Source organism: Hoplias malabaricus, chromosome 17, assembly GCF_029633855.1.
Source record: "Hoplias malabaricus isolate fHopMal1 chromosome 17, fHopMal1.hap1, whole genome shotgun sequence".
Taxonomy (NCBI): Eukaryota; Metazoa; Chordata; class Actinopteri; order Characiformes; family Erythrinidae; genus Hoplias; species Hoplias malabaricus.
In genome coordinates, this window is record NC_089816.1 from 24,017,388 (window position 1) to 24,033,304 (window position 15,917).

Here is a 15,917-nt window from a genome sequence, read left to right on the forward strand (position 1 = left end):
ATTGAATTATTCAGTCAGTAAAGAGATATAGAATTTGGAGAGTAGACTAAATAAATGACTCTAATTAGGGTACAACTGATGTTTAAACAACATGCGATCTTTCATTCATTCATTGACTGTAACTGCTTATCCAATTCAGGGTCATGGTTTGGCTGGAGCCCGCCCGGAATTACTGGGTGCAAGGCAGGAATACACCCTGGAGGGGGCACCAGTCCTTCACAGGGCAACACACACACTCATACATTCACTCTCACACTCACACATATAGACACTTGAGCAGCCAAGCCACCTACAAACATGCATATTTGGACCGTGGGAGGAAACCGGAGCACCTGGAGGAAACCCACGCGGACAAAGGGAGAACACAAACTCCTCACAGACATCCAGAGTGAGGCTCAACCATAATTCAAACACTTCTTAAAGAATATATCTCACAAACACCAAGAAAATAAAAAATACTAAACTGTTTGTGGTTACACAGATTTATTTGGATCTTCAGTTGAGTTAGAAAATGGACAAAAAAAAGAAATTACAAATTTTAAATATATTTTCGCCGTGGTTCATTGAGTACTACACCCCCTTCTTTCATGGCTGTCCAAAATGTCTGGACCTGAAACAGGAATGCACAAGTATAACAAATAAGAATTTAAATTTAAATATAACCAGCTAATTTCATGTAGTGCAGTGCCATTTAAGTGGACCACTCCGTCCTGCATTAAACTCACCGCCTCTGTGCGAAAGGACCATGGTATTTCTTTGTAAACCATGTGTGTGATCCCAGCCTCATTGCAGCGCTGAGCCAGAATCTCTCCCACAGCACGGCAGGCCGATACAGAGTGAGTGGAGTACAGCTCCTTCTTCACAGCCCACTCCTGTGTGGAGCATGTGAGCACGGGCACAGAGGATTCATGTGAGAAAACCTCAGCGTATACGTGATGCTGAGAGCGCCGGAACACCAGCCTGAGGACAAGGGGGTATAATGTGGTCATCTTATTCAAAGAGATTTCCATTTGTGGTCATTTCACAAATGATTTTAAAGATTTCTCTCCTTTTACAAGTAGGATTTTATTTATTTTTTTATTATTTATGTTCCATCACACACAGTTCTGCAGAATAAGCTAATGATTTTTGACTTCTGCAACAATAATATTTTTTTCTCACCACATTATTTGTGTATGATGTAATATAATTTCTAAAATAACACATTTAAAAAAAATGTCAGATGAGCTGCTTTTGATTTAGGATCACTGTCTTTCACTATTTGTACTTGTAACACAGACAAACACAGACACACCTGTGGTAGTAATGTTTGGAGGGCCAGAGTGTGGCCCACCCCCTGTCCTTCACCGCAAGAGCCAACTGTTCCAAGTTCCTGGGGTTTCGGTTGACAAATTTCTTACTGATATCTTCATTATCGTTCACTCCTGGCTTAGGGGCTGCCTGAGTCAAACCCCGAGCTGTGGATAGAGAAGGGTGAAAGAAAGAGAAAGATAAGTGCACTGGCCTCTAAATGTGCTTATATTTTAAAGATACAATCAAGCATCTCAGTGAAATCACTGAATTTTTGTGCCTTTGTCAGTTTAATAAACCTTCAAGTGAATGTGATATTATTACATTTTCTGTAAAGGAGCTGAAGATGCATTTATGACACATTATGTATCTCCAAAAAGCATTCTTTCTCGTATGTATCTGTAAAACTTACGTCCATGTTTCCCCACAATGGCAGTGGTTTATAAATCACCCTTAGGTTTTTGACTTCTGTTTCCAATGCAAGTGAGTTTATAAGTAGGGTGACCAGACGTACTCTTTTACCCGGACATGTCCTCTTTTTTAGACTTAAAAAAATGTCCGGGGGGAATTTCACAAACGTCCGTGATGTTGTTTTTCTAGAGTTTACATAGAACTTCGAGAAGCGCTTCGTTCACAAACTAGTCCCGCCCCCCCCTACTCCGATTGGTTCGCTTGAGTGAGAAGGGGCAGTGGTGAAGTAGCCTAAAATCTTCTGATTGGACGGTCTGACTGTAGAGCTACCGTTATTGGTCGATAACCTCCTCTGTAAACATTTAATTGCTCAGTCTGCACGTCAGTAGTCCTTGTTTACGTCAGGCAAAGCTCATGTACCTACCCTCATCTCGAGCAGCTGTGCCGAAACGTAAATGTAAGTTCTCGGATGAATTAAAAAAGAAATTCCCATGTTTTGTGTAGCATGGGAGGTGTAAAAGGTGTAAAGGACCTAAGAGCACATATAAGTTCAGTTAAGCATACAACGGCAGCGAGACCCCCCACCACCACCCTGAGACGCGTCACATTTTTCACCATCTCAGATCTCAGAGTCTATTATTCTCAGCTTGTATATCACAACAGTACAGATACACATACACATACAGCAAGGAGTGGTGTAAATCTACCACTTGAATGAATATGAATATATATATATATAAAGATGGAAATAACTATGGTTAATATCTGAGCTCCCACTCTCTACATTGGGTCGTCATTAGCTAATTGCAGTAAACGACACTTTTATGCCACTGATATAAAGGAAACAAAAAAGCATAATTAAATTTCACTCCTTTAAAGAGCAATGCACTTTTTATATTTAGACCTAGGAACAGGAATATAACGATGTTTAAATATCAAACAAATCGATATAATGACCACAGATTGTTTATTCTAATGCTAAAAAGAGCAACTAGTTATTATGTCAGTCCTATGAACTAACCCATGAACTAAAGTGTAAAAAAACAAAGGCAGAAAACACTAATAAGTACGAGTAAGTGAATGTCAGTAAGTCAGTGGTGTGATCACAGGGCTGTGTTCTCTCACCTCTAACGTTTCTCCAGCCGCACTCCACTGAGCCTCTCCGCAGCAGCGCACACACCAGCGCCATAACACGCCCTCGGTCTAATGCCTGTTTATTAATAACTATATCAACATTAATGTGTTGCTGTTTTTTACGTTGAAACAGAGTTAAACTGACCCGAGACACAGCTCAGGACAGAACGCAGCCATTACACTGCTACTACACACCAAAGCAGTCCGTGTGGGAGCGCTGCTGGTGAAACAACAGTTCCGCCCTGGCGTCACAACACACGTTAATTCCTTTATAAATGTTCAGAAAATGAAACACCCCCTTTCACTTAAAATTCGACTGAATGTCGGTGTGTGGTTTTATTTATACGCTGGAATACATATCATGCTTCTAATATCCCATGAATATGCCAGCTTTTAAACCGCCTTCCCTTTACACGCTACCTCTAAAGTGCAAATCCAGACAGCTGGAGATTCTGATGTCATTATTTAAGAATCCAAACGCAACAAATTTCCATCTGCTTGCGGAGAGTACTGAACGAAGCTGAAGGTGTAAATTATCATATGTAAGGAATAAGGGATTAATATATATATATTTCCCTTGGCAATGCATTATTGGAGGGGACTCTATTTTTCGTTTTAAACAAGTTATTTGTCAGTGTTATAGCAAAGGAGATAAAATAGGGTGACCAGACGTCCTCTTTTACCCGGACATGTCCTCTTTTTTAGACTTAAAAAAATGTCCGGGCGGAATTTCACTAACGTCCGGGATTTAGTTTTTCTAGAGTTTACATAGAATTTCGAGAAACCTTTCATTCAGAAACTAGTCCCGCCCTCCCCTACTCCGATTGGTTCGCTTGAGCGAGAAGGGGGCGTGGTGAAGTAGCCTAAGATCTTCTGATTGGACGGTCTGACTGTAGAGCTACCGTTATTGGTCGATAACCTTCTCTGTAAACATTTAATTGGTCAGTTCACCCCCCCCCCTTTTCCCCTCTTTTTCACCATCTCAGATCTGGTCACCCTGGATAAAATAACCAGTGTAAAAGGATCACAGACAATTTCAAAGACACATTGCACTTGCCTTCACCAAATTAATTTCTTTGTTTTGTAATGTAAAATTGCTTTATTTATTGTTGGTGTGTAGGTCTATTTCTTGCTCTCATTGATTTATACAGAAATAAATAAAAAAATCCATTTAAATTTGGTTACATTTTCTGTCTGGAATGGACCTAGTAATAACAGCAGTGTGAAGCTTGTGCTCACAGATAAATGCCCTCTCTCTCGTCAAATGAAAGCAGCTTTTATCAAGGTTTAACGCGCAGCATCTAAACGGAGACACACATTGACAATGCCCATCATCAAGGCCATTCAAAAAATATGATAAAGATGGATTCCTCATGTCTGTATTTCCTCATGTCTGTATGCATGCCTGTATTTCTAGAAAGACCACTGCTGTTCTATATTGTCACTCTCTAATATAGCACTCTCAAAAAACAAGTGAGATCATTTTTATAGATTTGCATCTCCACTGAAAACATTGTGAAATTTTAATTCAAAAACTTAGTTTGAACCCTAAATGGTAAAGACCCTAAATGTTTATATATGCATGACTGACAGAGTTCCTTTTTCTGAGTGGGTTACGAGCCACTTCCATGAGCTGCTTTATGTCTAAAAATTGTTTCCCTTAATTATACACATATTTAGTGACAGAGGATCAGAGAGAGAGAGAGAGAGAGAGAGAGAGAGAGAGAGAGAGAGAGAGAGAGGAGAGAGAGAGAGAGAGAGAGAGAGAGAGAGAGGGAGAGAGATGTCAAAGAGAGCATAAACAACATCTGGCGTGAATACAAAGTGTCTAGTAACCACTGATCAAAGACAAAAAGGAAAAAGACAAGAGGGAAAGATAGAGAGAGATAAAATGGCAGGAATAGAAATGGACAGTGATGGAGAAAGGGAGACAGAAAAAGTGAAAGAGAAGGTGTGAAGAGAGAGAGAGAGAGAGAGAGAGAGAGAGAGAGAGAGAGAGAGCAATTTAGAAAGCAACATCCAAGGGATGTTGGAGAAAGAGAAATGAACAGAGAGAGAGAGAGGGGGAGAGATGTGGGCGAAGCTGCTTAGTGCCAGTGGTTGTGGTGGAGTGCTGTGGAATGTGCCAGAGATGTGTTGCTATGCAACAGTGATTCCAGGACGGTTGCCGAGACACCGGAGAGGAGGATGTAGACGGCAGCGGGGGCGAGAAAGAGACAAAAACACTGCAGCACTGCTGCCCACCACATGCACCTCTGTGTCAAGCTGAAATGTCAAGCTTTGACAGAATGGAATATCAGTTCTGATTTACCCCTGATATCAGTTAACACCAAACACAGGTTTATCACTCTCTAAAGCAACAGACTTACCATCAGCATAACACAAACATTATGCTCTCTCTGAAAATTCATTTAGCTGTAGTTAGGCTTACGTTTAATTTTGCATCACTGAAATTAACAAAAATATTAAATTAAAAATTAGAACTACAATTAGAGCTCTATCTCTCTCACACACTCACTAACACACACACACATACACAGACACACAGTTTTCTTGGTCATGCCTCATTTACCACGCCAAATAGCTCCCCACTCTTCACGCACTGTCTCAGAGAGTCCAGTAGCTATGTGGTCATTAAATCTTAAAGTGCTTAATGAGCAGCAATAGTGCTGTTGTACTAAACTCTTTTCCTCAAGCAGAAAATGGCTCTGGCTGATTTCAAAAGGAGGTATTTCACACTCCTTCCCCAGGGGAACATACAGTGACACTTCAGCATGACCCTGACATACATACACACCTATGACACACACACAGAGTGAGTGAATGAGTGAGTGAGAGAGAGAGAGAGAGAGAGAGAGAGAGAGAGAGAGAGAGAGAGAGAGAGAGAGAGAGAGCGCAGAGCTCTTTCTAAATGAGCAGCCAGAGTTAAAATGCTGTTCCACACAAGACCTCTGGGTGGCAGTGTGGTCCAGCTTATTGCTCCCCCAGCTTCTAAGTTTGTGAGAAAAGAAGTGCCGGGTTTAAAGTTGATATTTTTAGAACCAGCATTGTGAAAGCATCACTTACTTTAGTTGGTCTAAATGATCGTATTTAATAAAAACTGAGCTTTAATTGTTTTAGGATGCTGCAAAAATAATAATAATAAAAAAGGCGCTTGAAGAGAAATGTGTAATGTCAAAACATCATTTAAATCCAAATGAAAAATCCCACTCCCTACATTCAGCTCTTCTTTCAAAGCCACTGATCTAAAACCCAGGGACACCATGGTTTGATTCGTCACACAGAGGGAGGTGTGCCTCAGCTAGTCTCACCTTTTAACACCATTCACCTACTTCTTGTCTCATTCACATGTCAGAAAACACCCAGCAGCTACAATATTCACTCTGCTTGTCCTCTGGCTTCATCCAGCCCATTTTTTATTGGAAACCTTTTCTTTCCATCCTTGTTTACTTTGTTTAGCTGCACACTTCTCTGCCTCCAGCCTTCAGTGGCGAAAAGGTCAGTTTCTGACCACAGAGCTGCTCTTGTCTTAATATTTTTTGGGTGATGTACATCTCTCTGATTAGTGATAAACATTTACCACACACACACACACCACAACACAGTAAAGTCAGTGTGTTTAGAAACACATACTAATTCTGTAGTGAGTGCAAGCACAAGGTAGTGACTAGAGAATGGATGAATATTGTAGGAGTTTCCAATATAGTGGCCAGTCTGTGTATGTACAGTCTGAGTCAATGCTCCAGTGCGCTACTGCTAATATGGCACATTTTAATAGGCTCCTCTCTGGAATCAATTACTGATGAAGAGTGAGACTGCAGTGCTTCATCATTATTGTGTGAGTGGATCTGCAGACGTCCTGCTGTACTGATAGCTCACCAGTTTTTAATCAGACAGATATATGATGATGTCATGGCGTAGGTGGTAGAAACAGTCCGCTGACGCATCACAGCGCCTGGCAGGAGAGATTTAACTCGCTGACGCATGATAGAAGTATTCAAGGACCTTTCTCTAGAAATATCATTTTTGTCGAGCCTGTTAAAGGCAAAAGTAACTGAAAATGTCACTTTCATTAGCTTTGTTCATATATTTTATCTGGTTTTGCTGGGTTTAGATTAACTCGAGAGGTAAAGAAGGTTTTCTTGTTGCACACAAAGGGCCTATAATGTAATCTGTAACTTGTAGTTGGGTCTTAGCCAAAGGTTCATTTACATTTACCAGAGAAACTTACAGTTGTTTGTCTTGTTTACTTGATTAGCATTGAAATGTAGCATTAGGATTCATGCCCAAGAATTCTTCTACGTGTAGCATTGTGTGCTTTCCCACACAGTCTGTCATGTGGATGGCATCAGTGTTACCCACTGCACTATACTAAACCTTGTGTTAATCATAAATAAAATAGACAATATTTAAAAATCCCAGGTTGGGCAAATATTAGCTAACTAGCTTGTTACTGACCTGAGTGTCAGTGGGGTACTTCACCGTAATGTTCAGTAAATGCTAGAGGTTAGGGTTTATTGAGTATAACTTCAGCCAAGTATGTCAGCAAGATTGTTAACTGAGATATATAAGGTGTTAAAATAGTTTTAAAGCATTTTGTGTAACGTATTTTAAATTTAACATTCTCTTATTTTACTGTAATTGTTGCATAGAATTAAAAAAGTCAATTGTCATTTTGTGTAACAAATAATATCCTAATGCATGATAAGTTCACAGACGCAAATATTCTTTCACTTTCAGTTTAAATCTAAACCTAAACCTTTTTCCTTGATGGAGCAGTTACAAATATACATGTCTCTCTGGATATTTTCAAACTGCTTAATATTTAGGCTATTTTTGTATCATAAAACAGAATGTGATTTTTAATTCTATGCAGACGTTACAGTAAAATGACAAAAAAGTGAGAGAATGTTTGAGTTCTGAATAACATTAATATGTTACACAAAAAAATGTTTAAATCTTAAGCTGAGTCTGCTCAGGAGATGATCTATTCTTGCCACAGTCCTCTTGGCTGGAAACTTTGAGGTTAATGTCTGTAATTGCACACTTATATAGTGGACTTTTATAAGGTAGCTGGTGCTCATAAAGTGACCAGAGCATGGAAGTACAAGGAAGGGTTTTCTAATAAAGTGGACAAACGAGGGTGTAACCTTAATACAGGCCAGCATTCAACATTTAGACCTCAATATCTAGCACCATACCAGACCCGAAAGACATGCCAAAGAATTAAAGGAAAGAAACTATTTAGTAGAAATAATAAAAGGAAAAACAGAGATCATGTGGTACATCCAAAGGCTGAAATGATTATTACAGTTTGAGCTTCTCTCATTTTCCCACGACCTCTTTCACTTCTTTGCAGTAAACGAGGGCGTGATCAAATCCATGATAGCTTCGCTGGTAATTACAGAACAGAAACCTGGCGTGGAATTTAGAATATGAATTGTCTTTTCATGCAGACACAGACAAAAGCAGTTATATAACATATGATAGAAGAAAGTCCTATAATGGCTTAGTATACAGCCACAATAGCTGATCAGTTTGGACTGTACTGACTGCATGGTTATTCCAACAGTCGTTCCACTCTAAAAAATGGCACAATTTATGTGAGATTTTACTTTAAATTCAGGGTTTGAATATTGAAATGAAAGCTTTGGAGTATTGTTTGTCATGGGTCTGAAAATCTAGCCCCCTGTCAAGAGGTAAACTGCTTTCACAATTTTGCAGAATTGCTAAAAGACAGTGGGTATATCAGAGAATGGGTATCAAAGGGAAAATCCTCATCTTGTACTGGGAACATCTGGAGACAACCATATAATATTTTGGGCTAAATGCTGGTGGGAACAAAGACCAATCCAGCACCTTGTGATGGTGTTCTTTTCAACTCTGTCCGATAGACAACAAAACTGTTGGTAGGTGAATGGAACATAAATCAGCATGGTTAAAAAGTCAATCCCAAAGATATACAGAATAAACACCACTAAGAAAAGTGATGTTTCATTGTCTGTAACCAGTTCAGGGTCGCAGTAGGTCCGGAGCCTACCCAGAATCACTGGGCGCAAGGCAGGAACACATCCTGGAGGGGGCGCCAGTCCTTCACAGGGCGACACAACTCATGCATTCACTCACACCTAGGTGGATTGGGACCTGAGCTGCCAATCCCTCTACCAACCTGTGATTTTCAACCGTGGGAGGAAACCAAAGCACCCGGAGGAAACCTACACAGACACAGGGAGAGCACACCACACTCCTCACAGACAGTCACCCGGAGGAAACCCACGCAGACACAGGGAGAACACAATACACTGCTCACAGACAGTCACCCGGAGGAAACCTACGCAGACACAGGGAGAGCACACCACACTCCTCACAGACAGTCACCCGGAGGAAACCCACGCAGACACAGGGAGAACACAATACACTGCTCACAGACAGTCACCCGGAGGAAACCTACGCAGAAATAGGGACACACCACACTCCACACGACACCACCGTGCCACCCCCAACACTACAATACTATGCTTGCTTTAGTAGATGTTAAATATATTAATTACTAAAATATTAAAAAACTAAAAGGTTGTAGCAGATCTTTAATAAAATTAATAAAGTTCTTGACAAAATGTTAAACAAGTTACCCCCAGATGTGTATCCTTATCTCTCATCTGGCCTAGTGATACTAACAGCAGAGCTAAAACACTTTTATAAACACAGTACATAAACTGCTAAAGTGCAATAAATGTCACTTAAAATATAAAAATACCCAAAAGGACCTGAAAAGACCCGAGAATGATCTCAATCCTACCTCATAAAAACAGAGGTTACAAGTAAGTTGTTAGTAGATAATTTTGGGAAATACATACGTCATAACTATGTGATAACACAAAAACACACATACACACAGAATCATGCATTTTTCATGGTCTAAAGCATGGTTGCTTTTCAACATTTTTAATCATTTGATCTTAGATCCATGATTTTTATTTTTTTTTTATATTTGTACACAGCCTCAGGCGCCATATGACTTTCATTATTTATCATATACGGTAGAGAGAGAGAGAGAGAGAGAGAGAGAGAGAGAAAGAGAGAAAGAGAGGGAGAGAGAGAGAGAGAGAGAGAGAGAGAGAGAGAGAGAGAAAGAGAGAAAGAGAGAAAGAGAGAGAGAGAGAGAGAGAGAGAGAGAAGACAAATACAGCCTATGCATTGCTACTCAGCTTTCCAAGTCTTTGATCCCCTTTCAGTGATCTCAGGCATTAAACACAGCGAGAGTGTGTTCTGGATTGCGGCCCACTTGCACAGCCCCTCTCATAAACCTGCTTCACAACACACTGCTTCATGGCTAAGCCATACTTCAGCCCTGCAGAATTATTCTCTTCTGCAAAGATAAGGGTCACTAAGGTACTTTATTATAACATTAACCCAGTGGAACTAAGTGTCTCGCTGGTTATTCCTTCTGAGAATTTGGCAGCGGTCAAGTTATGGAGGAGTTATGGTGCATGCTTTTCCACAGTGGCCAATGTTTGAATGTCAGTTCTGAGCTTTATTTATTATAGAGGTTTATATCACTGCATGAACGATGCAAGAGGCTTCCATTATTGTTGGATGCACTGTGGGGTTTTTATTTTCCCCAGTCACTGTCCAAGCTCATCCTGAGTGCAGTTCAATCCAGGAAGCAACTATTGTTTCCAGTTGTATGTGCAAATCCAGCAGTGCTTGGTCCCATTCCTCAGGTCACTACACAGTATTTATTAAGCGATTGTGTAGATTTGGCATAAATGCCTCTCCAGGCTAACGAAGCTTTGTTGTAGTTTTGCCTACAGGGGCAATTAACATAATGAAGGCTAAGATTGCCCCTCATTAGATGATATTAAAATTTTTCTCTCATTAATCAGATATTTCCCCTTCATTCCTTAGTCCCCACAGTCCCCTACTCGAACATAGATAGATATATAGATTGATAATGTAATGAGGAAAGTAGCCACTTGTGCTACTCCCCATGGAGTCGGCCCAGTTAAGAGTTTGTTCGTCCAGGTGTGAACTGTACTGGCAGAATTAGCCGGGAGGAAAAAGGTACTTCATCACTGTCCACCCCCCAATTCACACACTTCTTTAATCAGTAGGGAGCTTCTCTAAGACATCACCATATCTCTCTCTCACACACACACACACACACACTGAGCTGGACTACCAAACTTTTGGGTACTTGAAGATTTCCAAGTAAGTTTTGACTTGTCATTTCTACTATATCTCCCTAAACAATAAGGGTCTTTCAATGGAGGCTTTACTGGTAACCACGGCAACAAGGATTTACATAGAAGGCAAGAAATAAGAGCGCAATATTTGCCAGCGAAATTTATGTTTTTGGCACTGATAACTGTCTGTATCAAAGCAAACAGGTAAAATGTGTGGATTTTGATGTTAATCCCAACAACAGTCAGCAAGCTATAAACAGCTTTCTGCTTCTTACTTTCAGTTTTTAAAGCTAATATAGAAAACATTTATTAAAAAAAGAAAAAAAGAAAAATATTAGCTTCTCCTCTTTGATCAGTGATGTGTACGTGAACTTTCGTCTGAAAGAACCTGAGGAGATCCGAGTCCAGGACAGTTACTCTGAGAAATGAAGCTTTTCTGAAACCCAGCTTAAGGTGTGTTTATCAGTGGGAAACACCAGAGGAAATCCTTAGCACAACTGCTTTGTTCATATTTTACTTAATCATTGCTGGAAATCATGAAGGTGTTATCTGATGGGTTTATAATGATGGTTGTTGCGGTTCAGCAAACGGTCAGAAAGGGCCAAGACAAACTCTGGCTTAGAGCCAGTGAGGTACAGCAAGTAGTTCAAAAGTTCATACAATAATTAAACTCAACACAATGGGCCATTGGAGTCCACTCACAACAAATGACTTTTTGTTCCTGCCTTTTTTTTGGGGGGGAGGGGGGTGGGTTGTTTTCTTTTTTTTTTTTTTAATTGCAGTCAAATGATCATTTGTTTTCTGCTTGTGACACGTTGTGTGAACAAACCGTGCTTCAGGCCTTTATCCCTTGTGTTTGACTAATGAACTAGAGGCCAGAGCAGTGCACTGTAATTTAGCCGCAATGAAATAGAGCAGCTCACAGAGGACACGCAGCTGCTCTTTAAATGGGAAATACCTGAGGCAGCTTTATAGGCTATTTTCCAGCTGCTATGTTTTGTCAGAGAGAAAGAGTGAAACGACGAGGGAGAGGAAGAGAAAGACAGATGATGCTAACCTTCAGGTGCATCTGAGGGTTTCTAAATATCCACAGGTCACTCAGTTCTGCTTTGCCCATCAGCTGCAAACAGTTTTGGATTTGCGTCTGAGGTTAGTGATCTTTTCTCATGCTCCATTTTATAATGACACCTGACCCTCAGATTGTACACAACATTTGCACAGCTGATTGAGGAAATTAGGGCTATTTGCTTGTTTTTTTATGGGAAAACGTCTTGGAAGAGATGATTTTTTTAAATGGAACAATTTATAAACACGAGCTACAAGACAAGGAGTTAGGGTTAGGGTTATAATACACTACGTTCTTACTGTAAATGAATTGGCCCTTGTGTCCTTTGCAAAGATTCTGAGAGACTTGGTTCCAAATCATTACTGAGTAAATGAAGCATAGGGAGAAAAAAGATTCAGACAAAAATAAAAAAAACATTCATTCATTCATTATCTGTAACCACTTATCCAATTCAGGGTCGCGGTGGGTCCAGAGCCTACCTGGAATCATTGGGCACAAGGTGGGAATACACCCTGGAAGGGGCGCCAGTCCTTCACAGGGCAACACAGACACACACCTACGGACACTTTTGAGTCGCCAATCCACCTGTAATGTGTGTTTTTGGACTGTGGGGGGAAACCGGAGCACCCGGAGGAAACCCACGCGGACACGGGGAGAACACACCAACTCCTCACAGACAGTCACCCAGAGCGGGAATCGAACCCACAACCTCCAGGCCCCTGGAGCTGTGTGACTATGACACTACCTGCTGCGCCACCGTGCCGCCCCAATAAAAAACATAAAAGTAGTAATTAAAGATCCAACTGATGTCCTCAGAACAATGGACTGACCACGTCAGAGCTCAGACCTCAGAATCACCTTGTGTTTGGAAACATTTGGATCATGAGTGAAGACGTCTAAGACTGAACTTTGGAGGTGTGGAAGATTTGTGCAGATTTCACTGGAAGCAAGTTTCCCGAGGAGTAAGAAAATGCTGTAAAATGCTGCAATGTGTGGATGCATTAAGTATTAAAATATGATATTAAGTTGTTCAGGCTTTGCTGTAGTTAAAGGTCAGTAATATACCCTCGCGACTATTAGTCATGGCAGAAGTATTAATGTGAAGAATAATGAATAACACTGAGAAAAATCTTAGGCCATGTTTCTTCTCAGAAGTCATTGATGATGCAGTGTATTTTGCTGCTCTTTAACCCCAGTCAAAGCCGACTGGAGCTGGTGTATATCTCCACTGAAGCTTGTGTAACTTGACTGCAGCGGAAGGAGCGAGTAGCTGTAAAGAATGGCTGACACTCGCCTGATAGAAGGATGCCTTTGGCTGGAGAGGAGAAATAAAAGTCCTTCATTTTAAGACTCTATTACCCAGCTGACCCAATCAATCTGATCCAAACCCAGGCCTATGGACAGCAAGCTTGATTCATACAGCCACAGAAACGAGACACATAAGATATGTTCATCGCCTTTCACAGTCATTTCCAGCCTTTTCCTGAGCTGTTGATTGATAAATCTGAGAAGAAAAAGCCCAGGTCCAGTAATGAGATCACAGGGACAGAACATATATTTTTACGTTTCCTTCTTTCTTTACACATTATTCTCAGGGTTTCAGAGGTTTCTAACTGAATACGTGGAAGCTTCTTCAAATTATGTGAAATCAAAGGCCACTGCTTTTGTTAATCTCAGTTTATTAATGAGTTTGATAAATGACTGATACTCCACAGATTTGCTGAGTCACTTTAGCAAATGGCTTTGGAAGGAATGGTATAGATATTCAGACTCATTTAATAATTAATTTATTGATTCATCTTCTGTAACCGTCCACAGGTGTGTGACTGGGTGAGTGTGTGTTCTGCTTAGCACTCAACACTTCCTTGAAGCAATTGTAGAAGATGAATGAACAAGCTTGCTCGATGAGCTATGAGTGAGAAATAACTCTTAGAGAATGATTATTTTTTTGTTGTTATCCCAGCTATAATGGTCATTTCTAAGGGTTAACTGCTCAGTGACTGTTTTTCCTTTCCTTAATCAGGACATTTCCAGGGGCCTGGCATCAATTCACAAAAATACCATCAGACGAGGAAGCTATCAGAGGAGGGCGGCTAACACTGGTGACCTTACTTCAGCTCATCTAACCTTTAAAAGTAATTACTGAAAAGAGAAAAAGCAGTGTCTGTTCTGACCCTCTGTCTGGCCCCCACTGCCCAGTTCATTAACCTGCAGCACACAGCTCCCACACAAAGGTATATTGGGCTTGAGGTGCCAGTCTAAACAAATCAATGCTCTGATTATTCTGTTCAAACACAGCCCGGGCCAGTGTGAGCAGCACACAGTGGAAAAACTAACCAAAGGCCTGCAGTTCTACTAGAGCAGAGAGACAAGCTTCTATGAATGTCATATTATGTTCATGTATGCCTCACACTGAACTCATTTACATGAGCTTTTATTTATTTAGTGTTTTCAAAGTTGGCACAATACATTTTCCATTAATACAATTTTCTGTAACCACTAATTCATTTGATTTTGCCCATCAAAGCTCACAAATGTGCAGCTGTTCCTGTAATGGCTTTGGAGGGCGTTCTGGACTCTGTACGGGTTTTATCTTAAAAATGATTTGTTTTGCTGTTTTTTTATTCCGTTCTTCTCCAACAAACTTGCCACTGGGGAATACAAGGTGATGTTCAGAAAAGTGGCATTAGATGCATTTTGGAACAAATCCCCTCATCTATAAAAACACCTTGCTTTGGCTGGTCCTCGCACTGTGGTTGCCAGGCAACCCGGCCAGTTGTTTCAGACAACTGAAAAAAAAATGTGAACTGAAAATACACAGCTCACTGCAAGAATCCAGTGCACTGCTGTTTCAACGGTTTCTCCGCTTCATGAGCTCAACACAAATGGCCTGAAACATCTCCTCAGCATGGCCCTGCATTAATCTCATGCTCAAAATGTGACAGCATGTACTGTACGCACATTCAGAATAAATAGTATGTATGCAATGATGTTTGGGATTACATGCATATTAATGTGCTGTTGCACTGCATGCATAATGGACTGTGTTTATGCAAATCCCTTTGGGGAAAGGAAAAAAAAACTTGTCGGAACAGCCTCACTCATAAGGATTACCTCACTCTGCCTGCTAGAGAGAGAGAGAGAGAGAGAGAGAGAGAGAGAGTCTATGTATATACACAATGTATCAAGCATACACTATATGTAAATATTCACCCATGTGTGCTTCTGTGTCAGAACAAAAAAGTGCATTTACTGCATGTGTGTGTGTGTGTGTGTGTGTGTGTGTGTGTATGTGTTTATGCATTTACTACCATGAAGTATAATGAAGAGTTATTCAAAGTGCAAAAGTACCAGATAATGCGTGTGAGGAAATATGGACATAACAGACTGAACACACCATATTTAAATAGGATATGGTCAAATCAGGATTAGAGACAGCAATTCAATCTCTCTCATGTTCTATCTCACTCTGTCAGTTCCACAATAACAGAAATAGTGAATAGAAATTGTCTATTGAATGAACTGCATGAAAAACGTATTTCCACAATGTTTCTTTTACCACTGACATAACGTAATAAACCTAGTCAGGTTTGGTGTCCATATTTAAGTCTAATGTTATTGTAATTACAATATTAATTGGTTAGTGAGGATTAAGCGCAACCAGCTTTTAAAACTGAACTTTGGACATGGAAAAATGTGTTGTTTTTGTTGCTGAATGCTGAGGACTGTATTTGAAGGGTTGTTAAGAGTCCCATGCAGGTGTTCTGTATATACTTTAGTGATTATTTCAATTCATGCACATCAAATATTTTTGCTCTAAATGATTCTAC

The 15,917-nt window shown here is 40.3% G+C and overlaps 1 protein-coding gene across 1 annotated transcript; it reads right to left on the reverse strand.

The window, feature by feature from the left end:
- Nucleotides 1-475: 475 nt before the first annotated feature.
- Nucleotides 476-3,094, reverse strand: mrpl18 (mitochondrial ribosomal protein L18). The gene is made up of 4 exons (XM_066649940.1): nt 2,827-3,094; nt 1,295-1,457; nt 726-960; nt 476-610 (listed from the first exon to the last, which is right to left on the reverse strand). The coding sequence occupies exons 1-4, from the start codon at nt 2,888-2,890 to the stop codon at nt 539-541; spliced, it is 534 nt and encodes a 177-aa protein (XP_066506037.1). The 5' UTR covers nt 2,891-3,094; the 3' UTR covers nt 476-538.
- Nucleotides 3,095-15,917: the final 12,823 nt, after the last annotated feature.

Bases quoted from the DNA above. Each gene is read 5' to 3' on its own strand.
- mrpl18 (XM_066649940.1), bottom strand. From the start codon at position 2,890: ATGGCGCTGGTGTGTGCGCTGCTGCGGAGAGGCTCAGTGGAGTGCGGC. The intron at 1,458-2,826 runs GTGAGAGAACAC...CTCTATCCACAG, and splicing joins CGGCTGGAGAAACGTTAGAG to CTCGGGGTTTGACTCAGGCA. The intron at 611-725 runs GTGAGTTTAATG...TTCCTGTTTCAG, and splicing joins GGTCCTTTCGCACAGAGGCG to GTCCAGACATTTTGGACAGC.